Consider the following 25,261-nt stretch of genomic DNA (forward strand, 5'->3'; position numbering starts at 1 on the left):
TATACAACCTATATTTTTCTATAACTTTTCAGATTGTTTTCATAACATCTCTAGTGAAGTACTATTCATTGAGACTCTTGGATGTAAATAAAATATCGACACAATCTAATCTTCAAGTTCCTGATCAGGCTTCTAGGGTTTGGGATTTTTTTGTTCCCTTATTAATTCTTCTAGAGTTTGGAGAAAGTGCTTCCTGCCTGTGATTAAGCAAGAGCATTATATGTTGAGCATTAGGTTTTGAGTCACGCTGCTTGATTTAATTCTTGTTTTTTGTTATCTTTTTTCCTTGTCCTGTTTATCTTCTTTGTGGATAATGTGGCTCTATATTGTAGTTTCCTCTTCTTCCTCCATTGCAGCTATCCTGTGTGTTTGCAAAACTCCTTGAAGTTCTCACATGCTTGCTATGGACTTGCAAGCACAGTTTCAGGGATAGCTCAAATGCAGCCTCTGGCTTTAGGTTGTGCTGGACTGGCCATGTAGATTACCTTAAGTCATTTGCTTATCCCATCATCTTAGAGTTTTTTAAGTCCATTGTAGTACTTGCTCTGGTTTTCCAGTAGCCAAGCAGAGATGCAGTGTTTGATCTGTTGAGTTCCTTTTGCTCAGCTATGAGAAAGGACATATTTTTGCATCAACAGACTGGATGTGCTGAAAATAATTATACATCTTGGCCTCAATTCCCCTTCTTTCCCTGATCTATCTATAGCTTATATAAAATCTTTGTGACAAACAGGACAAGATAGCCTTAAATCCATATTAAAAGCCTCAAAATTCCTGGCATTTCAGTAGCCTGCTCTGTTACACTCACTTTATGTACACTTATAAGCAGCTCCATATGTGTGTGCTATAGCATAAGTAACTTGATGTTCTATAGAAACAGCGAATGTAGTGGAGTAAGCTGTTGAAAGAAAAGCTGTTTCTTTACTTTTATCCTACAGCCAGTGCAATTTTGTGAATTTATTCCAAGTGTGCACTGAGTGCCACTTCCTTTTTACTGATTGCAGGAAGCCAATATAATGATAATGCTATGAATCTGTATTCTTTCTGAAAGTGAAGTACTGTGAAAAGAAAATTCTTACACTAATTTACAGGACATTTTTATTCCCAAGATGCTTTGTCTGCATCATAAACCAGAAATTGTCAAAGGTAAAACTGCAAAAATTATTTGGTTTAAATTGTTTTAAACCTACAGTCTAACAAGAAACTAAAACAGGTAATGACTAACTCCTTCAAGTAGAAAAAAGACAGCTACTTCATCACTGCTGCTTTTATTGAGTGTTTTATTGTGGCTTTTATATGCAAACCATATTCTTGATCAATGCACAATTGACCAAAGACAATGATGAATATCCTCTTGACTTGGTTTCTGCAGAGCTGGGACTATGAAGATCCATGCTCTGTATTATAGCAGCTGAGGACACAACTGTCAAGTTAGTTTAAAAAAGGGACATATTCTTTTTTCTTCTGTTGTGGATAAAGATTTAGCTATAGGAGAAAACAGCCTTTTCCTTGTGTAAAATTAATACATTTTTAATATGTGTTCAGAGTGCATGTGGCACTTATATTTACATGTAATCCCATTTAATTATGCAACCTACTAGTTAATGTCTTTTTCATTTAAAAGTTTTACAGTGAGACACTAAGCATGCTGTTCCAGTACCATTTATTTTTGTTCAACTTCCAAATAGACAAAATCCCTCCTAACATTTCTGTTTTAATGTAGTATTAATAAGAAAAAATTCTTTTTTTTTTTGCTATCACTTGCTTTTCACTAAGATAACCTAAGGGAGATAGATAAAAATTTAATATTTACAAAAATACAGTCATCTGCAAAAGTTCCTTTTTATTTTGGGAAAATGGTTTGGCCCAAATCAAATTTGTTGTGAACATGTTGCTCCCATGTTTTTGCAGCTAGATGCATATTATTCCTAAAAAGCTTATATTAGAAACGCTAAAAAGTTAGTTCTTTCGTAGCATGCATTGTTCTCTCAATTTAAATATATATGGTATCTGTGTTTTTAACTGAATTTCTCAGATATGAGTTCTTTGCAAGTTCCTTGTTTTGAAAATTTGTCCACTTTTCCAGAATTATCATAAAAAATCTAAATGTCATTGGATGTTGAAATAAGTCATTCATGTAAAAAGCTATACCGGCATATAGTGGTTTTCTCCATCCTATCCTTACCACTCTAGATTTTTTAAAATAAATTTCAGTAATTCTTTAAATTTAAAATTTAAATTTAAAATTCAGTAATTCTGGTGATAAGTTTATCTCTAAGTATGTGGCATCACAGATAATGTACTTGAAGTACTGTCTGCTAGAGTATTCAAGAAGGTAAGTGGCTACCTGACAGGTTTCCTATATTCTGTATATTTGCTGCTTATAAATATGGTGACTATTGGAAACTGAACTGCCTTTAATTTAAGGAATGAAAAAGCAATCTGGTCTTTACCTAAAGATCTAGATTATGATAAATTTATTTTAGTTATTTTGCCCTGCTTCCTGCTAACTGCTTATTAACATCAATGCTAATTTTTCTGGGGAAAAGCAGTTGCACAGCAGGATTTAGACCATCTTGAGCAGGAACTGCTATTCATGTTCAGAAACACAATCTTTATTTTCTGTGCTGCATTTTTGCAACTATTCTTAAACCTTATTTTCTGATATAGCCACATAAACTACATAAACTCTATCTCTGACTGTTCTGCTAGTGCCTTAAATGGGAACAGAAAAAGGAAGCTATAGCTTGCTTTTTTGTGAATATCTTTTACTTTTGTGTCTTCTTTGTAATTTATATCTCTCTTATGCCCAGGGCTAATGTGACAAGGTCAAGTAGTATTAAGTTTTCAGTAATGTCCTTTGTCTTTCTGGTTTGAATTTTCTTAAGGAAAAAAATTAACAAAGAATGTCGGTAAAGGGAACGCTATAGAATGACGGAGAAATGTTTTAACTCTCATAATGCCAACGGCAGGCAAGGACAGTCCAGTAGACAATTTCTAATTCACCACAGCTTATGCTGATAAAGATCCAGAGAACTCATTATAAATAAAAACCCTGCATTATCTTTTGTCCCTTATGCGTTTGTTTTCTGAATATATTAATCTATGACTATTCATGAATTTTCGGGTTTAGCAGCCATACTATTAGCCAGTAACATCTATGATTATATTTGCTACGAATATTAAATATACTTATGTATTATTGACTGATGATGAGAAATTAAGTGCTGAAATTTGTATTACTGTATATACAGATCTACATCTAAGGCTTCATGCTTCATAGAGTCAATACTTGTAATAGTTGTTTGATTCCATGGAAAGCTTCTGTACCATGAAGGAAATAGAACTAAGTAGGGTTAGAACCAGGACAACTTTACAATGTAGAAAAAGAAATGGAAGTACAGTGAGTTGTCTTTGCATCTGTTTCTCTGAATTTACTCTTAAAATGTTATGCTGTCGTATAGAAATACTTCTCAACTGAATGTGGAAACTATTTTTTTTCCGTTTTAAATTTGGTTGTATTTTCAATGAGATTAAATAATCTACAGACAACATTTAGTTAATAATTAGTGCACCAGAGTAAAATTCAACTCTGCCTTTCAGTTGTAAAGCTTGTGCTGGAAACACAATGTAGTTGTACCTTTCAGCAACAGACACATTTTTGTCCCTCAATAATTTTGAGTACATTTCATTTTTTGTAGGGTCATATTTCAAAAAGAAAAATTCTGATTTATACCTTTCAAAGGCACTACTAGAAAATACTACTTTCAGTGAAAATTGGCAGTCAAAAACGGACCACATACAGTGCCATTTCTGTTACCATTCTTCTGTTATGCTAGGGCCTTGCCGTTACAGGGATGAAACATGTCACCTAAACATGTATTTCTTTAAAAAATGTATAGCTGGTGTACCATGTGCTTAAACATTCTAGTTGTAGTTGATAACTGTCATTCTTTGCATCTTTTTTTACCTTTTCCTGCCTCCTTCATATTCAACATAAACTAAGATAAACTTTAATCTGAAAGTTAATATTTGGCCATAGCCTGGCAGCTGAACAAACCATTCAACATTCATTCTTGCATCAATGAAAGTTTGTAAGCAAAGAAATAGCACTGAGCCTTAATCCTTTAGTAGTAGCTATAGCACACATCTTACAGTCCCAATCCCTTTGTATAGATGAATGTCAGATCTATTTCTTTACATTTACTCTTCAATACTGCAAACAAGAATTTTGTCCTGTCTGTAGCACTGCAGTCTGCAGCCTGCAGTACTGCTTTGCTGCATTATTGCTCAAGAGAAGCTCTATAATACAAGAAGAGCAATTCCATAACCAATTCCATAACTGTCTCAGTAATCAGCACCTATTTGACACAATCTGACAAGTAGTAAGACAGAAGAAGCGCTAAAAATATATTACAGGATAGTGCAGCCTTGACCTGTTGAAAAAGACATCCATAGCAATAGTTATGCTAGTTTTAGGATCTAAGAAGAAATGTGCTGATTGGAAGAGAGAAACAACCTGATAAGGAGTTTGAGCAATGAGAAATGAGGAAAGAGGAATGAAGTCAAGCAATTTTTTTTTTCTCCAGAATCAGGACCTTCTATTAGTACCATTCTAGTTAAGATAAGCCAGCTGACTTGTGTAAATTTTATAAGAATTCAGATATTCAGTACTAAATGCAGGAAACAGAATGAAATATTTATCAGACAAAAAACCATTTATGGGAAAGTATTAAAAACTGAGGTGCTGAGAAAACTAAGAAATATTTTCAGGTTAAAATTTCAATAGTTAGTCCTAGCACCTTGGATAGATAAATGGGCATTTTCTTGCATAATTAAGTAAATTGTCATACCTGCAAAAGATTCTGGTGCCTTTCTGTTTATGAAGTGCTGTTTAAATTTAATTTTTAAAATATCTTTTCTGTTTTGTTCTTAGATTAACTGACCTCGTGCCTTTAAATTCATTTGTATTTTTGGAAAAGCTAGATATCAAAAATAACTGCTTGTCGGGTGAGTTAAACAAAAAGAAACCCATTCAAATAAGAACTTCTTAGTTGAATTATAAACTGATTTGAATGTGACTGTCCTATGTATTTATAAGACACATTTATGTGTAAAATATACAAATATTTTCCAAACATGAATGTTGTAGATAATAATTAAAATTATACTGTATAGATAGGAGTCTTGCTTTTAGGACTGCATGATGTTGGTACATTTTACATTCATGTAAGAATTTATGGGAAATAAGATGATTCTGCATTCAGACATATTTCGGTTTCTTTCTGCTATACTACAGATCTTAAAGATGTCCATACATGGTTTAGTGGCTGCAATAAACTAAAGGAGTTGTCATTGAGTGGGAATCCTCTTCTCCAAGAAAAGAACTGGAGGTAAGAAAAATAATTTGCTAAATCAAAAAATCAAAATCAGACAACAGATGGTTGTATGTACCTTAGTTAAATAGTAGAAGCACTCCCACATATTGTCTGAAGAGTCTCACTGCTGTGACAGGTTCACATTGCGCATAGCTAGTGAAGGGATAGTGTCTGTTAGAAGAAAAAGTCAGGATGAATGTTTGATTTTACCTTAGTAGTTGAAAATTCACCTTTTTTATGCTTCTTCAAATTCCTTATCTCTACATCAAAAAATGTATAGCCCTTATAATTATGAAAGAGATGTAAAAGTAATGCTGTCATTTGCTCTTCATTATTGCCTGGAATCATTATCCAAAAAGTTAAAGAGCTAGTCCTACAGACTATGATATGTCTCTATATAAAAATGAGTAAGGTAGAAAAGAAACCTGACATACCAAATGATATGCACTTTCCATGATTCCTGAAATGAGTAGTTATATAGCTTCGTAAACCATAGGAGTAAAATTGCAAATTAATAGGTTTTTTGTATTATAATTAATTAATATTAATATTTAAAATTAATAATTTTTTGCATATTAGGCCCAGTACTTGAGGTGTGTCCTCACTAGTGCCAAATGCAGGGATATGATCACAGCCCTGGTCCTGCTGGCCACACTAAAACCTAAAAAACCAAAACCACCCTTACCTTCACATATTCCATTTGAAGATTTTTGTACAAATTTAGGATTACTACTTAAAAGAAAAACTCAACTATTTCAAACTTTTAGTTAGAAATGTTTGAGTATTTTAAAAGATAGCTGTGCAAGTACATTCTTGATTGGTTTGTTTAATTTTTTAATGAACAGACTTATTTGAACCCTATGGTTCCTGCAGGTAATTTCATTCATAAAATTCTGTGACTGTGACAATGTTTTAAATTTCCATTTCTATTGCTTGAATTCCCACTCTTTTACAAAACTAAGTGCTATTTCACTTGTAACCTAGAGGGAAAAGCTCTCTGAATTTCAATTTAGCTATGAGAACTGACACTTTTGGTTGCTTAAACCAATAGACCTTTTATGATTAGACAGGAGATTAATTTGTCTAAAGGATTTAAAGTAGGGGATACTATGAAATATGGATTTGCTGAATACAGCATTGACTGTAACTTCAGACAATATGTTCCAGTGAACTTTACATAACCCCTTGATACCAACAAAGGAATTAGTTGTAAAATTTCCCAATCGCTTTCATACTTTCATGTCCAGCCAGTGATAACACCAACAAAAGTGAAGTAGTAAGAAATCTCTTTCTGAAAATTAAACCCTGAGATCAATCTGAGCACTCCTAGGGGAATGTGTTTCAATGCTGTAATGATTAATAGAGCCTCTTAAGTGACAGAATATTCACCAGGAAGTTTTCACTAAATGAAATATTGACTCAACCCTTCACCAGGAGAAATCCAGATGGAAAAATGAGTGTTGAGATCCCACAGCTCTAAGAGACAAAACTTCCATCACTGATGAACTTTGATATGTCACTGTTTTGGTGTATTGCTATTCAACATCAGCTTTGGTAATTTCTCTCTACATGTTCAGGAACTGTTGATCTAAGTCCATAATTTTATTCCAGACATACTTGAGATGGTCTTAGCCTTCATTAATGGGCAGCAGAGAAGGAAAGTTTTCTATTAGCAAAAACTGATATTCTATTCTGTTATTTGGAATATTATAACTTTCTCTGTTTTTAAACTTAGATTTTCTGTGATTTTAAACTTAGTGTATGTTGTCTGAGCTCAGTAGTAATCCTTTACCTTCACAGGGAATGATCAGGGAGTTCCAAAATTTTGAAAACAATACTATCTTTTTCAGTAATAGGGGGATTTACAGCCTACAATTAGTATTCTTTCAAGAGTTCGTGTTACTTTAAACTGAGTTAAGGAAAATATTGAGAGTTGATATAATTTTACAGTCTTCAAACTTTCAACAACTTTGGTCTGGTACAAGAAATATGTGAAACAAGATGCAGTACCAGCTTACATCTCTCGGTAACATAAACAAAACCTCACTGATGATTCATTTTTAATTTTTTTAAAGTTTTTCATACATATTTTTTGTTACATCAGTGGCCACAGCTGTCATTTTTATATCAAGGAAATTTCATCTTTGCTCTCATTCCTTTCTCTGACCCAAATTCAGTTTGTTTTTTTTTCCTGTCAGGCATACTGAATAGCATGTCAGTATATGTATATGTGAATGATAAAGGGAGTAGAATTAGCAAGGTTTAGTATTTTGTGCAGTTTTAAAATTTAAGTTCTGTGATGTGTCAACAAAATCAGACTGTATCTTTATCCTATGATTTAGTTTGCCGTGTTGCCAGCTAATCAAATGAATTACAGGTGCCTATGCACAAATGTGTCAGATTTTCCCATTAAGGTTTATGTAGGTAAAATTTTGGCTCTAGTGATTTGAGATTGGTGCCATTGACTTTCTTGGTGTCAGTATTTCAGCAGTGTTCATTATACCAATGAAGTATTAAGAATGCTATGTTCTGTGTTTTATTCTTTATATTATTCTTTAGTTTAAGTATAAATTCTTAGTTAATATGTTAACATATGAAATAAGGACAAATACATGCAAACATTTAGAGGACTGTCTTCATATTCTGTATTTGTTATTATGATTTTTATCAGCAAAATGGGTGTTTTAGCATAAGGATTTTTTCAAAAATCTAATTAATATTTTTTTTCCTAAGGTCTTCCATGTTGGAGGTCCTTCCTAATTTACAGTTGCTTGATGGTGAAATCTTAACCCATCATACTTTACCCACAACTGAAAAAGTCAAAGCATCAGAACTGGGAGCTTTTCTGGAACTTTGTCAAGTTCAAATTGAAGAAAATACTCAACTGAAAAAAAAGGCTGCTGAATTGGAGTAGGTATTTATGTGAATATAAATTGCATTCAGAAACATTTCTTTATGTATTGTTACTGAAGTTCTTGTTGGTGTATGAATTTTACTTAGGGTTTTTTGCCTGGAAATGTATTAGCTTAAGAAAGAGATTAGAATAATTGACTTTAGAGCAAAATTTGTTTTAGACAGATATTAAATTATGAGAGCCTTGAGTTTTGTTTCTCTAAACTTGAGAAAACAGGTGGATCAAAACCTGCAGTAACTAGTAGTTGAATGAATTCATACACGCAACATAGTACAGTGCTATGCAGGAATTGTAGCTTAAATCCTGAAAGCTGAATAATCATATTAACATGATTTCCAAATTTAACTTAATCAAGTCTAATTTGGCTGTTGGTACAATATGCTCTATTTTTATTTTTGTATTTGTTTTCCATGTGTTATTCACATTATTTATTTGCAATTATTTAGAAATAATTGCAAAAGATTTGACTTTTCTCTTAAGGTAGTGAATTAGATGGATCTGTTTACAGGTGTTTAATTTTGTCATACTTGCTACCTTTATCACTTGTTACCATGGTTGGTTATCCAGTAACTTCAGTTTAGACCATGCAGGTGGTAATTTATCACTTACGCATGCTGTGTTTTAATTTTTTGTAATATCTAAATATCACAAACTTCTCATTTCTGGACTTGGTAATATTGCATGGTTAGTTTCTTTCATAGTTCCTTTTCATTTGCTAGAAGGTTCACAAAATCCTTATAGTCCTTTGAATATACAACTTATGTTTTAATTTTTGGAAAAGCAGTTTTCTTGATTCTGCCAGGTACTGAACATTAGCCCAGAGCAGGTGAAGCATGTGCTGTTTTACATTATTTTGTTTTAAACCTTGCCTTGCATACTTTGGTGGTTCAGGAAAAGTATGCACATTTTTTTCAGAATCTGGCTATTTTGTGTTTGCGTGTAAGCCTGTATATTCATGGTATCTTGTTATTAGCTAGCAGTTTATTACATTGTGGTATTAGTGCAGCTTTTACTAAGCTGCAATAAAATCTTCATAGCTCAGAATCAGATTAACTTGAAAAGAGGTTTGTATTAAGAATTAGATTGAAATTAGTTGGGAGAAATTATATAGTGCATTTTTCTATGACAGATGTAATGTGTAAGTGGCTCCTAAAAGTCATATGTTTCTCCATTAAACCATTGAGATATGTCTCCTCCACTTCTGTGATTTTTGGCTTCTGGCTTGTAGGTGGGAAGCTGATATTTCCTAATCTATTTACCATCCTGAAATGGTGTTCTCTCCTTCCTTTTTTATAAAAGAAAATAAAGCTCTCCTTTTCTATGACTGAGAAAATTTTTCCATGTCTGATATTTAGACATTTAATCATTATCCTTTTGCAGAAAAAAAAAAGTTTATAATTAGGATATGACTTGTGAGCAAACTGTAGTAAAATCTAAGGACCTAAGTTTCATATACATTTCTGCAGAATGGTACAAAATGAGAGGGAAAAATAATATTCCTAAAATTTAATTTTTTTTATTCTACTTGAATGAACATAAGAAAAATAAGAAACATGTTGGGTTGTCAGGCTATGACCATCCATTAATTATGAATAGTATGTGGCTCACACTCATTTGAGGAAGCTGACTTGTACTTCTAACATCTTTTATCAAAGGCTGGGAGCAGGAGATGGAGTGCGCACTTACTGCGCTTGCAGACCACAACTCTTCAAAGGCAATTGTTGAGGGCAGGGCTACCAGTCAGACACAGGCAAGGCGGGAGGACGGGTCACCAGGAACCTTGGAAATTCAACAAGGACAAGTGCACAGTGCTTTACCTAGGAAGGAGGTAAAGAAAGGAGGCCTTCTGCCAACTCCCAGGCTGAGTGGAAGAAAGAAGGCCTTGAGTCTGTCCAAGCACTGTTCAGCAAAACATTAGTGTTTTATCAATACAGTTTTGGTCACAAATCTAAACAACAGCATTATATGGGCAACTGTAATGGGAATTAATTAATTCCAGCCAGAGACAGTACAATTTGGCATAAGGAAAAGCCTTTTTAGGGTGGGACAGTGATGAATTGCAATAGGCTGAGTGGCTGTGCAGTCTTGTCCTTGGAGTTTTCCAAGACCTGACTGGATGAAAACCTGAGCAGCCTTGTCTGCTTTGAGAGCTAACTCAGCTTTGAAGTAGAAGGTTGAGCCAGAGACCTGAACGGGAGGTTCCTTCAATTGAGAATTTTTCTATTATTCTATGTAAATTTTCAAAGAGAAGTGTTTGAAAGAACCTGCAGATGTCTAAGAGCAGTAGTGGAAAGAGGTGATTATGTAAACATCTCTTCTTTCCTGAATGTACGGTTTGGGTGGAGGGAGGGCGGGGACTGCAGAGCAGGCAGGGTTCTGGATTTTTTAAGCTTTTGAGAATTCATTTGTGATCTTGTAAATCCCTAAATGTGACATGATTGAAGCATCTTGCATCAAATTTGGTCTTAAAATTAATTTCTTGTGTGTTAAAGCCCTCTATCTTTCATTTTGACTGAAGTAAAATTTATGGATGACTTGAAAACCATTGCAAACTGCAGCTCATAAAAGGAACTCTAAACAACTTGTTTGTATATAAGCCGTAGTGGCATAGCTATTATATGTACATATTGCAATACTTTGACTGAATTAATGTGACATTGCTAAACAGCAGGCCAACAACAGAGCAAACTTCTGTCTGTTTCACATCTTGCTAAGTTATGAGCCCCTGTAGGTGCGACCTCAAGTATGTAAGCTGCCAGAAGTAATCACGGCTTGCTTCCCTAATCTGTTTCATACACCAATGCTGCCCAGTTAAATTCTCTGTGCTGTTTCTTCCCAAAACTTCTCTGTTATTGCCATGTTTAAGAATAAAACTGACTTCAAAATTTAATTTCTCTATTACACAATATTTTTTCTGTCACATAACCTTTAGACAACTTGTAATAAGTAATCATGTACAAAAATATGATACCTCTGCTGCAGCAATTTGTTTTCGGCCATCAGATGTGCAGTTGTCTGGCTAGTGGAACTTGAACTTTAAAATACTGTATGTATTTTACAGTGAAAATGACAGAAATTGCATAAATGGTGTTGTCAACAGTGACCTGTTTCATGTTTGTAGGGGGCTTTGGTAAACTGCAGTTGAAAATCAGTAATGATGCTTGTAGAAGTTTCCCTGAAGACATTAGATTTTACCCCACACTATTGCAAACAAAAGCTCACATAAATTGAGGTGTACTATTTGAATATTCCATGTATTATAATTCTGAAAGTCACAGTAGGGGAAACATGATATTAAGCAAGGTTTTAACTAGCACACACTAGCATAAGAAGGGGTAGAATATTAATTATTTAACCACAAGGGCCAGGAGAAAACTGCCATTCCTGATCAGAGCTGGCTTCTTTTTCCCAAGCCTGTCATTTTTGCCTCTGAGAGATTTGTTCTGCTGACTTTTCCAGATTTACTGTCTCACTCTGAGCAATTATACTGTTTGAATAACCAGGCAGACAGTGCAGGTGTGATTGCAGTAGAAAATTCTATACATATGTGTTAGCTCTACAAGCAAGCCTCTGCCACCACTTTAAATTTCATAAATAGCAACGTTTTGGCTGATTTAAACTTCACTGGAAGGCCTTTAGCATAAATAATTTGTCCTTTTCTGTAGCTGTTAAGTCAGCCTGTGCATGGATCCTTACGCATCCTAGGTGCAACCAGTGAGCCTTATTCTTTCCCTTCTGTCCTCCTCCATTGCCAAACACTGCCTGGGAATTCAGCAAGTTTTGGTGTAAATTAACCAGGATAGTGATGGATAGTCTTTATGAACTGGTAGAGAATTGAAGTTGTAACAGTCCTTAATAAATGCCTGACTTAAACTTCCAAATAGATTAAAATCTGATTCTAATGCTATTCTTTCCTCTAAGTCGTGTAAAATGCTAGCACAAATAGAGAGGTATCTGGTAAAAAAAAAAAAAAAAAAAAAAAAAAAAAAAAAAAAAAAAAAAAAAACCCAAACCAAATAGCTACAAGTAGTTTTTTGCTCTGTGTGGGTTTTTTGTGAAAATAATATCTTGGACTTTAGTATCAGGGCCGCTAGTTTAGCACATTTGTACAGTACTGCAAGATTCAACCCTTGCTCTTCTGGCTTATTACCCCTTTCTCCCACTGCAAAAGAAATGGTTATGCTTTGTGGTTATGCTAAAATTTGCATATGGCATAAATCACTTTCACTTGTGATGATCAAAATAAAGCCTGGCAGCAACTGAACATGAAGGAATGTGCTGGTCAAAACTGAAAGCCATAAAAATTTTGCTGTTGCAAGGCTACCATATTTATCTATATTTCATTGCATACTAAGCAGCCAGACACTGTGGATACTGGTGCTTCCATAGGATAATTCCATTTCTTGAATTCTATCAGAATTCTATCCTTTGTCTGGATGACAATTTATGCTTAAAACTTTGGTCAGATCTTAACCAAGAAGCAATCCCAGGTTAAGTGTGACCAATAATAGTGAAAAAGGTCTGAAAGGGAAACAATGAATTTACATTAATTGAAAGGGAAATATTGTGGTATCTGAAGTCTTAATATTGTCATATTTTTTACTTTGTCTTCCTCTCTTTCCTTTTTTTTACCATTAAGATGTAAAGCAGTCCTGCATATTTTCCATTACAGCAGCTTTCTTTCTGTGGTTTGAATAAGCAATCTTCAGGAACACTTCTCTGGTATCAAGAATGCGGTGCAGTTGAGACACTGAGAAAGTTGCAGGGTGTTGATAGGATGTTGATGTATCCCTGTTAACTGGAGGGAACCACCAAGCTGGCTGCCACCAAGGTGGTGCTCAGGCCCCATCGTGACCTTCGGTGTCTGTGCACTGGAGCTTTACCTTGGCAGGAGAACCTCAAACACAGCACAACACTTCACTGCACATCAGTCTCTGAGATATCACTTCAGCCTCCTTTGTAGTTTCTTCAAATTTAAACCAATATGACTGAAAAAGCTAAACTGAAAAGCTACTGATACAGAGGGTGGCCTAAAAGTCCTGCAAAACCAAAGTATAGTTGTGGATTGCCAGGGAAGGTGTGGGAGAGGGTACATGCCCACAGAGACAAGATGGTATTTTGCACCCACTGCTTGGAAAAACTGCCCAAAAAGCAGCCTCTATAAAAAAAAAACTAACACATGATCCCTGGTGATCAAAAAACTCATTCCCTGCCTCAATTTTTTTATTTCCTCAATCCCTCTATTTCTGCTTGACATATTCATAGCCACTGGAAGGGTGAAACAGGTGCTTGAGATACCCCTGCACCTGTCAAAGGAGAGGATTCACTGTAAGAGTGGTTTGTTTTTCTTTTTTTTCTGGTTTTCTTTTTGACAATGAACAAGGATACTCAGGATACGGTTTTCAGAAGAATTTTTTTTGCTCAATATATAAAACATTCTGGGGTTTTCTGCAATATTTTAATTTTTATAAACAAACCAACAAAATAAAGCAAATGAAAGGAAAAAGAAAAACAGGTGGGAATGGATTTTTTCCATTTTTCCTTTTTTTTTTGGTCTTCTCACCATATTATGTAGAAATTTGGTAATGATCTTGTACCAGACTTTTTTTTTTTAGTACTTTAACTAATGTAATATATTTAACTAAAGAATTTAATTAATGCTTTGACTATTTTCTTTTAAATTAGTCTTTATTCTTACTAGGTAGCATGTTAGATCCTTAAACAAATTTATAGATTGGTTTAAATATTCTTAGGACTTGTAAATGTGGAATTAACAGGAGTAGGAATAATATTTTGTAGTGGACAATCAAGTGTACACAGTGAATTGTGTGCTTAAGCTGTGTGGATCAATTTACCCATTCAGATTTTGTGCAATAGCACTGAAATTGCACTAGCTGTGGAAGAGTTGGAATCCTTTTTACTCTTATAGGGTCTGATTGATTATGTTCTTAAAAACTTCACTTATGTTCTTAGTTGAACTTCACTGAGGATATAATTAGAATAGTAAAAAGTCCCCAGAACTTTATAAAAATTTCACCTTTCCAGAATGATGAACAGGAAGGAAATTTCTGTTATTCTAACTATAATTTTAGGGCTTAATTTTTCCAGACTAACAAGAAAATTGATCTTATTTCTTCTTTTTCTCTTGGATTGCTGACCTAGAATTGACTTTGTACTCTTCTGAAATTAACACCAGATTACAGATCTCTGCATCTATCTACACAATCAAAGAAAAATGTTTTCATGATCCTGGAAGTACCTGCTACCTAATAAAATGAACAAACACCATCCAAAGCACAGACAGCCATCTGAATCTGTAACAATTAGTTCATATTTGCTCTTACTTATCCTCATCATTTAGACAGTGTAACACAAAGAACTAATGAGAGCCAGACTTCTTAGATTACTGTTGCTTTAGTCTAGCACGTTGCCTTATATTGAAAAAAAGATCTGTACTTTAAAGTTTGTCTTGAATTTTCTTTAGACATTGTAGTTTCTTGGTTTGAATCTAAGTTTGGAGTTTGTTGCTTTAGTTCTTATCTAAATTTTACTTTGTAAATTTTACTTTGTAAATTTTTTAAAATTACTGTTATTTTTATATGAGTTTTCATAGTTGCCAGGTAGGATTGGATTGTTAAGGCAAAATTGCCTCAAACCTTCCAAAGATTTGGGCTTCGCATGCTCAAACAGTGCCCCACTAACCGCACAGAAAGTTAATAGTGAAATGCATGGTGCAATGGCTATTTTAAAAAGACTGAACACTTTCTCTTTTAGGAAACTCTAAGTAAAATAAGAAATATGTGTGATTATAATTAAAATATGTCCAAAATAAGATAAAATCTGTTAAGATTTGTAATTACTGAAACTGGATTTCCAATTGCAGTAATTGCTATTTGCTGTAAGAGTATGGAAACATGTAAGAATACTTGAAAATACAAGCTATTTTAGAAATAATAGAGGTGGTTTTATTTTTAAAGCATTCTAACAGACATGTCAAATTTTTTTTCTTTTTTTTCAGAATTACCTCTTCTGTTGATTCTGTGCTGGGACAATGCTGGTATTTCAATCAGTTGATGAAACTTAGTATTAAACATCGATATGTACATGAGTATGGTGAACTAAACATTAATGACAGAGATGGCCCAGAAGCACTTCAAAATAATTTAAAGCAAACATCCACTGGCTGCCTACAGGAGAATAATAATAATAATAACCTCTTTATCATGGGTGTGACAGAAAATAAACAGGTCTTGTTGGATCCTTCCAAAAGATGGATTACTACTGGTGATATTCAGGCCACATTCATTAACTCCTCCATACCTGTGCATCAGAAGGAAAATAGAGGAGATCAGAGAGTGAAGCAGAAGAGCACTGAATCTTGTATTAATTACAGTGGAGAGAGCAAAGGCAACAATATCATGTCAGACCAACTCACATTGCAACAGTCAGTGATAGTAGCAAGTGATTTGGGAAGAAATCTCCAGCACTTTGGGAATGGTACAGAGAGGTAAGACAGATGTCAGGTTGCTTTCAAATTGATTATGTAGATAGACAATAGAAGTGAGGATTTTTTGTTTAAAACAGAGACACAGAACTTGTAAGATAATCTTTTTAAGCTTATTAGACAATAAAGAGTTATAGTCACGTGTTGCACACTAGACTTCCATATTAACAATTAAGAATCCTTTGTGGTATTCTCCCAGTTGGTATATTAGGATATAGATGTTTTTGTACATCAAATAACGTTAAGACACCAGCTCAATGACACATACAGAGTTAGGAATGCAAAAGACAAATGTTTTGCAGAAACTTTGGAGGAGGTTAAGTAGAATCTAGTGTAAGGTTTTTTGCCAAAATTAGTCATTAGACATTCAAGATTATTTTGTGTAAACTTTACAGTCAGTACCATTTAGAAGGCAAGAAGAAAAATTGCTTAAATCTAGCATCCTAATCTCTTGATTTTGGCCAGTCTTCTGGTGTTGTGATGACTGAAGAGCTAATGGCCTGCCCTGACTTTGGCACTTCTCCAACATGCCTTAACCTGCTTATTAAAAGTAGAGGCAGGGATGAGAGGCCAGTTCAACTTGTTATGTGTCCCTAGATTTTCTCCTGCATGAAACAGACTGGTTTGTTACCTCTTTGGAATGTGTTTGCTGCTGATTTGTGTTGTTCTGGATGTACAGACAAGGGAAACAGAAGCTGTTTTTTTGCACCAAATCTTCAAGAACTGAATTAAAATTTCATAAGAATTCAGTTTCAAAAGCAGGTATCTTGTGAACAGTATGAAAAGCAAGCATGGCGGGTGTGCTTCTTTGAGCTGTTTAGGCTTATGGTAAATAGGAATCTGCTTAGTAGGTACTTATGACACTAATAATTTGTCATAAAATTTATGATTAAGGAAGACTATGCAATTCATTATCACCTCTCAGCAAGCTGAAACCAAGAATACATTAGTCTATTGCATGAGATGAATACTTCAAAAAATTTTTTAAATAGTTAATTTAGTTCTTTGTCAATGTTTTGAATGGATTCTGTAAGTGGTTTTTGGAGAGTTCTCTTCAAAACAGAATGCAAACCATTTTTTGTATTTGTCTTGACCTCTGAAGCGTGATTTTTTTTTTTCTGACTAGTAGTCCTCTATTTAAATAGATGCACTACACAAGGAAAGGAATTATGTAAAGATTGGAAATGTAGATGTCTTTTCTTTAATACACTATCCAATTGAAATGAGTATGTTGTGGAGAAAAGAATTCCATGATAGTAAAGGTAGTAAAGTCATAATGCAGAGCTGACATTATACTTTTTCTCCAATGGTACGAATTAGTTGAACATATATTTAGAAACTGGAATCACTGAACAGATCTAAGTAGTCTGTATTTATTTCCTGTTAAAAAATGAAAAAATTATAAAATTTACACATATAACCAGTGGTCAGAAGTCTTAATGGGTAAAAGCAGGCAAAAGATGAAATTGCACTCTCTGTTTTTCCTGTCTGCTCTGTTGAAAATACCTGCCTCATTCAGTTTTCAGTATTTATTCCTCTTTCATGCTTGGCGGGGGTTTTTTTTTTGTTTTTTTTTTTTTTTGTTTGGTTGGTTTGGTTTTGCTTTTGGGGTTTTTTTGGGGTTTTATTTTTGTTTTGGTTTTTTTTTGGTTTTTTTTTTTTGTATGTTCAGTGGAAATAAGGAGACCCCTCCAATAGTTTATTCAGTCATTGTTACACCACTTTTGCTCCTAATTCTTCCTTTGAGGACTCTTCCTTTACTGTGATTATTCATGGAATAGAGCCCAGTGGAGATTAGTCCTAAGATAATTGGATTCAGAATTTATGTGATGTGAATATCCTCCAGTGAGCATATATATCACATCTTGATTGTAGTTTCTTGTTTAGTAGCACAACTTTTCATTTGTCTCAAAGCACAGTGCTATGTTTTATGGTTGAAGTTTGGCAGATATGATAATACAGTTGTAATACAGTTGTATTGGTGAGGCTATGTGAGTCATAAATGTATTTATTTCTCCATGAGCCTACATATGGAAGCATCCTTGATCCAGTCCTTTTGGCAGCAGTACCATGCTCAGAGGAAAAATGACTGCAATAAAACAGAGAACCATCAGTTTGCAGAAGCTCTGAGACAGAAACATGAAGCTGCCACAGTAATCCAGGTTGGCTTATGGTATTTTCTTATTTTGTAAGTTTAATAATAACAAAAAAAACGCCAAACTTCCTAGTTTTATGTCATTTTCATCTTCTATCTGTTCTTGCTTATTATCTTATTAAGTTTCATAATTAAACATTTTTGCTTTATTTAAGCAGCATAACCTTAGTGTTTCTAAAACAGATACTACTTTACAAAAAGCTTTATAGAAACATATTTTCCCCTTATAGAAAAATATTTTCCCTTTTTTCACCAAATATTTCCCTGAATTATTTTTACTTGATATAATTCTTAATATTATGCTTAGGAGATACTGTGCCCGTGTTCTTACTGGGGCCTGTGTATGCTATGAAACTGATGGATGCTGTGTAACCCATGTTGTGTCTGTTATCTATGTGACTAAATAATATTCCTGTCTCTTCTATCCTACCTATCCATTTCTTTCCTTCTCTTCCCAACTCCAAAACTCAGGATTGCTTTATCCGAATTGTCCTTGGGAACAGACCATGGCCTAGGCTGTTCTGTGGTAGATACTGAGCTTATAACAGTTAAACAGAATGGGTAACTATGGGCAAGGGTTGAAGTGCACACCTTGACTCTCTTTAGTTTGGTAACCAGAATTTGCTTGCCAAGTTGACAAGGTTCATGGGGTTATTTCCTACATTTTAGTCAACTTATTTCCTACATTTTAGTCAACTTAGTCAATTTCATATTTCAAGTTAACTTGGAAACATTCCATAGATTAGGTCTTGTATACAAATTTCAAAAGTGACAAAGTGATTTAGAGGCAAAAATTTGTTATTGGAGTATAATGTGTAACTAGCATATTAACAATTGATTCCATAAACTTACTTAATCCATTTTTGAACTTACCTATGTATTTGACCTCTACTATATTTAAAGTGGTGCATTTAACAAATCTATATAGTGATTAGTATGTGCTTCCTTTCATTTGTTTCAAACATGGCAATTCCCAAAGAGAGTATGAAAATAAAAGTGATCTATTATTTATCTTCTGTGCATATTACAGATTCTTATATCTCTCATACATACATCCTTACATGCACCTTTTGTAAATAAAATTTTCATCTGTTTAGTCTCTTTTCACATTTCTCTGTAGTTCTCTTTATCCTTTTTGTTCCTCTCTGAACCTTTGCCACGATCTGTTACAATCTTTTTTAAAGAAGCAAAAAGAACTGAATTCCATGGACAGATATAGAATGAATTTGTACAGTAAGAAAGTTTTTATTTTGTTTCTTAAAAACTACTACATGTAATTTTTCTTTGATCATGACTGAACGCTGACTTGGTGCTTCCATAGATCTCTGTTAGCAGCTACCTCACAATTTAGCTTTCTGCATGTATCATTAGGATTGCTTTTCTCCTTTGAATCTGTAAAAGATAATTGCCTTTGTTGAATGAAATATATTTGTCATTTGATCACTCAGTAATATCAGGACATTTTATCTAGATGCCTATAAAGGTCTGTAGAAAAATAACAACAATGAAATTATAAGACAGCAGTTCTAAAACTTTTAATAATTTTATAATTATCAGGAAATATGTGTGTAAAATAGTAAAATTTTCAATATTTTATGGGGTTAGACAGACTTTTTCTAAAAATTAATAATCTAAATGTTAAACCAGATTATGAGATTTACCCTTCCTATTTCAGTGCCTTCATTGCAGAGCCATTAAAAGTGTACAACACCACTTCTTTTATGACAGTGAGATTATTTTGCATGGTGTTTTAAACACCTGGGGCATCTTGAATTCTAATGATGTCAAATACTGATTTCGGGGGAAGTTGCCATCTTGTGTGCAGTTTTCTTAATTCCATCTATCTCATTGTGATCTCTGAAGTGTTTTTGCTGGACATGATTCTGTGCTTGTCCTGTGTTCCTAACACCCTTCCTAGTTTTCTAGCACTTCAATTCCTAATGTGCTCCTTTTTCTTAGATGTGATTATGCTTAGTGGTAATATTTTTTTCAAGTAAAGATCTTAGACAGTTAAGAGAGAGTAACTGACCTGGCTCAATTACATGAGATGTCTCATGTAATTGCTACTTGTAAACCATAGGACATTTAGTACATCTGTATTTTTATTCTCAGTAATTTGATTGTTGGCACTCAGTTTTTTCTTGTGTAGGCTTTCCTTTCAGTTTTTAATAGTCCCTGAAGGAATTGTCATATAATTAATTAGTTGACCCAGGTTTGTAGTTGAAGGAGTTGTAGGATTCCTTTCTGCTTACTTGTGGAGAGCCTCTTGAGTACTCTAAGCTTTAGACATATGCTGGCATTTAATTTGTCTTGTAGTTTTAAATGTCACATAAAGTTCAAAAAACAGATCATTGAGCTATTAAACAAAGGCCCAAGATGTTTTATCTTCCTAATGGGATAACATAGAGAATCTGGATTTGGGCTTGATCTATGGCTATGTATAACATGCTCTAAATTTTTTGTTTAGGCATTTTGGAAGGGTTGTCTTTTGAGAAAGAAACTGGCCAGTGCTCTTGCAGATGTTAAAAGTGATGAATTGGAAGATGAATATGAAGAAATTAATGTGGATGCTTTCACCTTTTCTGAAGTAAGCACAGTAATTAGCATAAAGTTTTCACTATTCTTCTTAAGTAATCATGTGAGTATTGGAAATAAAAAATATGGAAAGCACTACCAAGGCTAGAATTAACACACTGGGTGTCCAGAAATAAAGAAGCATTTCTTATTTATAGGTGATTTAAATTTATTTGTCTTGGATTAACTGCTTCCTGCTCTTTGAGATGCTCTGGTACTTACTCTGCTATTAATGTCACACCCACTGTAGAATGCCTTATATTTTTACAGCTGAAGGGCAATCAAATGAGAATAAGGAAACAGTTCCTTTTGTTCCAAAATGTTTATCTTTTTAGTACTTCATAACAAATTATAATTTCAGTAATATTTTAATGTGTATTTTGTTCATTTTCATGATAGAATGAGATCAATTTAGAAAATAACTGCAACATTGAATGTCAGCTATAATCCAGTAAAAAGAACAAATTCCCAAAGCAAAAGGTGAAGCAGGCTTATTATCTTATGTGTACTGTGCTAAAAAGATCAGAGGTTTAAATACAGTAATAAATTATGGTATGGTTAAGTCAGAAAAAAAAACCCAAAAAACCAAACCACACATTAGGAGCTCTGTTATGCCAAATAACCAGAAATTATTACTAGTTATTTTTACAAGTTATATAGAGCTAGAAATGCTCTTTCAGTTTCAGAAGGATTGAAATTGGATGAGAAGCTTCCATTCTAAAAAATAAAAGTGGGCTCCAAAGGAATTTGAGGAATAACATACCATTCAAAACTGAATTTAGCTATACTTAGGTAAAAAGTAAAAAAATGTCTATGGGATCAATATTGCTGTTCAGTAAACAAGAAGAAGAATCTTTAAAGAAATATTTTCTTTATAGCCTCAAAAGACAATCTATATGGGAAGTTCTAGACAGAGTATGCATATTATTTAGTAAGGCAGCTGTTGATGAGTCAACTATGTACATGTCTGGAGAACTGCTTTCTCTAATTGCTTACATTCATTGGCTAGCTTTTTTTTTTTTGTACTGGTTTCAGGTAAAGCAAAGAAAGCTAGCAGCAATGTGGCCTTTTGAGACCTAAGAGGATATAACTAAGATTTTTTTCATGAACCCTTGTCTCTGAATGTGCTTATTCAGGTGGTGTGTCTTTGCAAGAGCTATTTATCAATATTCCACTGTAATGTTGCAGAGGAGATTGATGCAATAGCCCTGCTACTGGCAGGACTAGGTCCCATTTATAATTAGATGTTTTTATGGATCATGGAGTCATGAAATCAAGTATGCTGTTGGTTGGTGCAGTGCAGTTTACAGTTGACCAGTCTTTGGTCATCTGATACCAGGAGGCTTCTTTTACCAACTCCTCCCCATAGAAAATAGCTGGGCTTTCTATGAAATTATTGCCAATGAGTTGATGACTTAGGGTAATTTTATTTTTTTCTTCTTCTTTTTCACAACTCTTTTAAGGTACATATTCAGAATTACTGCTTTATTTAAGAGCATGCAGAAGGTTTGAGGCAGAAGTTCCAAGAATCATTTGGTAGACGGGAAACGTGTGTGTGTAAACATAGAGATCTGGCTTAAATTTTAGGATTTTTTTATTTTAATTTGAAATACATATACAAAACAGTTTCATTAGTTGATGTTCTCTGATCCCTGGCTTCTTTCTAAAATAATAAAAAGCAGAACGTTGAAGGTTTTATTTCTTCACACAGGAAGGAAGTATCTGTTCGTATATTATGGAAGGAAAATATCCTGTTTTGAATTACTCAGCCAGTAGGCCAGAGTTTTACACGCAGTAATTCAGTTGAGCCATTCTTGTTTCTCTCTGTCTGGCCCAAATAACCCTGTCATGTTTGGTTTTGGGGTTTTTTAATTGCTTAACTGAAAACTACACAGACAATTCCATCGTTCTGTCAACAAGACAATTGTATTTGGGCAGGTGTTCCTGAGGCCAGGGAGAAAAGGAAGGGATGGAGAAGGCAGGAGAAAGAAGCCCAGCTGATTTCAGAGAGATTTGTTCTGTATCACCCTCTGCTGTTGCCACACTGGTTTTTCCCCCAAATTATTATTGAGTTTATCAGTAATTAAAGAAAACGTGGATTTAGGGAAAAATTCTCAGAAGTGTTTACATTGAGATGATGACAGGTGAACCATGAGCTGACATTTGAATTTGCACAGCAGGCTCAAAGGCTGAAATGTGGACTGATGTCGAATAAGTTACTCAAGCCCTTAGCTTCTTCTGATGAAAAATATGATATCTGTTTTCTACAGAGCAGTGTATATGATAAATTTACATTTATCATATGTGAAGTATATTTTTTTTTCAGTGAATGAATATTTCAATGTTCAACATTAATGACTGTAACTAGAATTATACCCTGCAATATTTATCATATTTTTTCTTTCCTTTTTTTTTTTCCCAACTGTATATATTGTCTGTGCTGGAAAGTTGATTTTGGGAAATGTGTGGCATAACTATACTAGGCATATAGTATAGGCATCTGCTCTGTCTAGCCCAGACTAGTTACTCAGTACTAGGTTGTCTGTTTCCATGTGTCTGTAGCTGTTTCATTCTCTGTAGTTGGGTAATTCCATCTCATGTGGACTTCCTACTTCTAGAGAAACAAGCAGCAGAAACTTGGAACAGTCTATACTTCCTATTCCTTCCTTTCTGGTCTCAGTGTTTTGTAGCAAAGTGCTGAAACAGAGCCAAGTAATGACACATGGTATCAGTGGCTATCTGTTGTGTCTCAAACAAGTGTGTGGGGAGGAGTACATATTGCTGGGCTAAGAGATCCCATATGCTAGGGTTTGAAGGAAGAGAAAAATATTTGGATACCATTTTGTACTGCAGATTTCAGTGTTGTATAGGGTGAGTGAAATGAGAGAGAAGAACAGAAAAACTTTTCCTTATTGGAAACTGATACAAATGTCTTAAATCTTGTCTAAAAGCTTTTTGAATAGTTCACTATTTGTGTTGTGGTGGTTTTGCTTTTTCTTATACTGTTATGTAGGTTTCAGTCATTATGATTTTATTCAGTGTTATTTAACATTCTACAAAATCACTACTGTGCAAGCACCTTTCTAAACCATTTGCAAATATCGCAGTGTAATAAGTCATTAGGCATCAGTCTTCACAAAAAAAATGTGTAATATCTTCATTATAAGCTTAGTGTACCCAGTGTTCCATGGAAGGTGAGATTGTGAAACAGCATGGGGGAAGCCCTAGTCTTTGACAAAGATCTTCACTTCATTTATGCCCATTGAATAATAGTAGATTTTTACTACAAGTTAAACACCACATCACATGAAAAATGCATTGCATGTGATTGGGCTAGAGGAATGGGCTTTGTCTTTCTAACAATATAACTAAATACTAAATACTAGTCATTTCACCTGAACCATTGCTGATAGCTTCTTGAATTCATATCAGCTCCCATACATTGCCAAAGCCATTCAGAGGCAATTGATGGCAGTAGTGTTTTGTGTCTGAGTGCGCGATGTCAAACGGGCTGTCTCAGATGACATGAATGATCTGGCCAGCAGATGTTTTACAAAGTATGAGCCTGGTATTTAGTGATATCTTCACGTCTTTCATGTGGACTTCGGAGAATTCCAGCCTACATGCTCCAGAAGGCTGATCTTAAGGCAACCTTTCATCGGCAGTCCATCATTGTAGCAAACGATCTACAAGACAGAGCTCACTTTAGCTCTGGTGGATGAAATCTGACAGCACATTTGCTTGACACAGCTCTTACTTCTGTACCATCTAAATATTGTTGTTTTCTTGATGTAAATATGATATGAGCCAAATGCAAAATGTCTAAACTTGCCAAGGTGTCATAAAGCTGAATAAATTGAATATGATGAGTTTTTAGACAATTCTTTACCCTGAGCAATGACCACTGAATAAATTACCATTTTCTACACTGAATAAATGTATGGACACATCTTATTCTCATCAAGAGAAATATCAATATTGATGATTACATGGCACACCAAGCACGTACTCTATTTTAAAAACTTCATTTTTAATTTCATTTAAATAATTTTAGTCATATTTTGTCAAAAAGAAGATTGTTTTATAAGTTGCAACCAAGTTAAAAAGAAATCCATTACAGCTCTGTTTATCAAAGGAGATAAAACTCTTGCCCTGAGACAGTGTTGTCTGCATTCGATTATGTAGATTTTTTTTAATTCCAGCCTTTTTGACAGCTTTCGAAATTATTGTTCAGGAGTTTCTCTTTTTTTTTTTTTTTTTGCATATTCATGCTCAGGCACATAGGCATTCTTAATTTTTTTGCTTACCTTCTACAGCAGGTAGGTAGCAATTTTATTTTTCTTTCTTCTCATTTTTTCTTTACTGAGGGGTGAGAAGAATAAGAACTAGCTCATGTGTGCTAAATCTTACAAAGTAAACAGTAATTAGAAAAAAAGTTTCCTCATGTCTCCCATCTTTAATTTTCTTATCACATGTCCAAACTAGACCCATATGATGTGTTTTGTTTGCTTTTCTGATAATCCTTCATAATGTGGTTTGTCTCAGACTGCGAGCTTACGATTGTGAGCTGGTGACAGTGATAGCTGTTTTCTGGCTAGTGCCAGGAAATAAGTGTAGCCCATGGATTAGAAGGTCCCCATAACATTTCTTGTATCTTGACACTCTTATGTATGTTTAGCTCCTCTAATTGCTTATGAATGTCACATCAGCATCCAGCTTTTCTGTATTGTATGCTG

The 25,261-nt window shown here is 34.2% G+C and overlaps 1 protein-coding gene across 1 annotated transcript in view; it reads left to right on the forward strand.

Annotated features, from left to right (window-relative positions):
* The window catches only part of LRRIQ1 (leucine rich repeats and IQ motif containing 1), a 104,127-nt gene that overhangs the window by 15,733 nt on the left and 63,133 nt on the right, over positions 1-25,261 (forward strand). The window contains exons 11-16 of the mRNA XM_054514912.1: positions 4,937-5,010; positions 5,300-5,393; positions 8,112-8,288; positions 15,311-15,799; positions 17,820-17,958; positions 20,419-20,538. Of these exons, the coding sequence (XP_054370887.1) occupies positions 4,937-5,010; positions 5,300-5,393; positions 8,112-8,288; positions 15,311-15,799; positions 17,820-17,958; positions 20,419-20,538 (1,093 nt within the window). The remainder of the gene's footprint in view (positions 1-4,936; positions 5,011-5,299; positions 5,394-8,111; positions 8,289-15,310; positions 15,800-17,819; positions 17,959-20,418; positions 20,539-25,261) is intronic.

This window comes from Molothrus ater, chromosome 5, assembly GCF_012460135.2.
Source record: "Molothrus ater isolate BHLD 08-10-18 breed brown headed cowbird chromosome 5, BPBGC_Mater_1.1, whole genome shotgun sequence".
Classification (NCBI taxonomy): domain Eukaryota; kingdom Metazoa; phylum Chordata; class Aves; order Passeriformes; family Icteridae; genus Molothrus; species Molothrus ater.